This window comes from Triticum urartu, chromosome 3A, assembly GCF_056163025.1.
Source record: "Triticum urartu cultivar PI428250 chromosome 3A, HENAU_Tu73, whole genome shotgun sequence".
NCBI classification, from domain to species: domain Eukaryota; kingdom Viridiplantae; phylum Streptophyta; class Magnoliopsida; order Poales; family Poaceae; genus Triticum; species Triticum urartu.
Genome location: NC_141875.1, coordinates 664,059,895 through 664,060,891, shown reverse-complemented (window position 1 = coordinate 664,060,891; position 997 = coordinate 664,059,895). Strand labels below are relative to the sequence as shown.

The 997-nt window shown below is 46.2% G+C and overlaps 1 protein-coding gene across 1 annotated transcript; it reads left to right on the top strand.

Moving 5' to 3' along the window:
* Positions 1 to 447, top strand: LOC147981194 (uncharacterized). The gene has a single exon (XM_087515892.1). It carries the CDS (start codon positions 1 to 3, stop codon positions 445 to 447), a length of 447 nt encoding a protein of 148 aa, XP_087372018.1.
* Positions 448 to 997: the final 550 nt, after the last annotated feature.

Sequence of the window (997 nt, the reverse complement as noted above, 5' to 3'; positions counted from 1 at the left end):
ATGGGGAATAGAAGTCAAGCCCAGATGGATGCCTTCCAGGATGTTTTGGATACATGTGGGCTAGTAGATATTGGATACCAGGGGAACACATGGACTTTTGAGAAGAAGGTTGCTGGCGGTACTTTTACGCGTGTAAGGTTGGACCGGTGCGTCGCAACACCGAAATGGTCTTTGGCATTCCCTACAGCGAAGCTTGAGCATAAGAACTCTGCGTCATCGGATCATGCAGCCATTCTACTCAGACTTGTTGATGAGAGTGGAAAGAAGAAGGGGCCTCGCCCGTTCAAATATGAGCTAATGTGGGAACGCCATCCAGAGTTCTTAAATATTGTTTCATCTGACTGGAGCAAATTAGAGGCAAACTCGGTTGCGGAATTGCATGATAAACTGGAGGGAATGGCTCAGGGGCTGCACATCTGGAACCGGGACGAGTTCGGTTCAATATGAAAAAACTCAAGGCCGAGCTTGATGCAGAACGTGCAAATCCAGGGAGGACCAACCCGTCCCATGCCGATATAAAAATCTCAGACCGGCTAGTTGAGTTGTATCATCGGGAGGAGATGCTTTGGCGACAAAGAGAAAGGTTAGAGTAGCTGGCCCATGGGGATAAAAACACATATTTCTTCCACCCGAGAGCTGGTCGGAGAAGAAGGAAGAACCAAATCAAAGCCCTGTTATGCCCGGATGGTAGTTTAACCAAGGATGCTAATGAGATGGCAACCCTCACCAATGAGTTTTATGAAAACCTATACACCTTTGAGGGAGTCCAGAACATGGAGAGAGTCCTTGACATGGTTCGACGTAAGGTAACGCCTGAGATGAATGCACAACTAACCGCTCCATATACACAGAAGGAAGTAAAGGACACCCTTTTTCAAATGTTTCCCATCAAAGCACCAGCACTACAAAAAAAAGACACATCCGTGACATTTTGGGCCGAACAAATTTTTTTCTGTCATACATATGACACTTCTATGACGATAATTGTGACAAAACC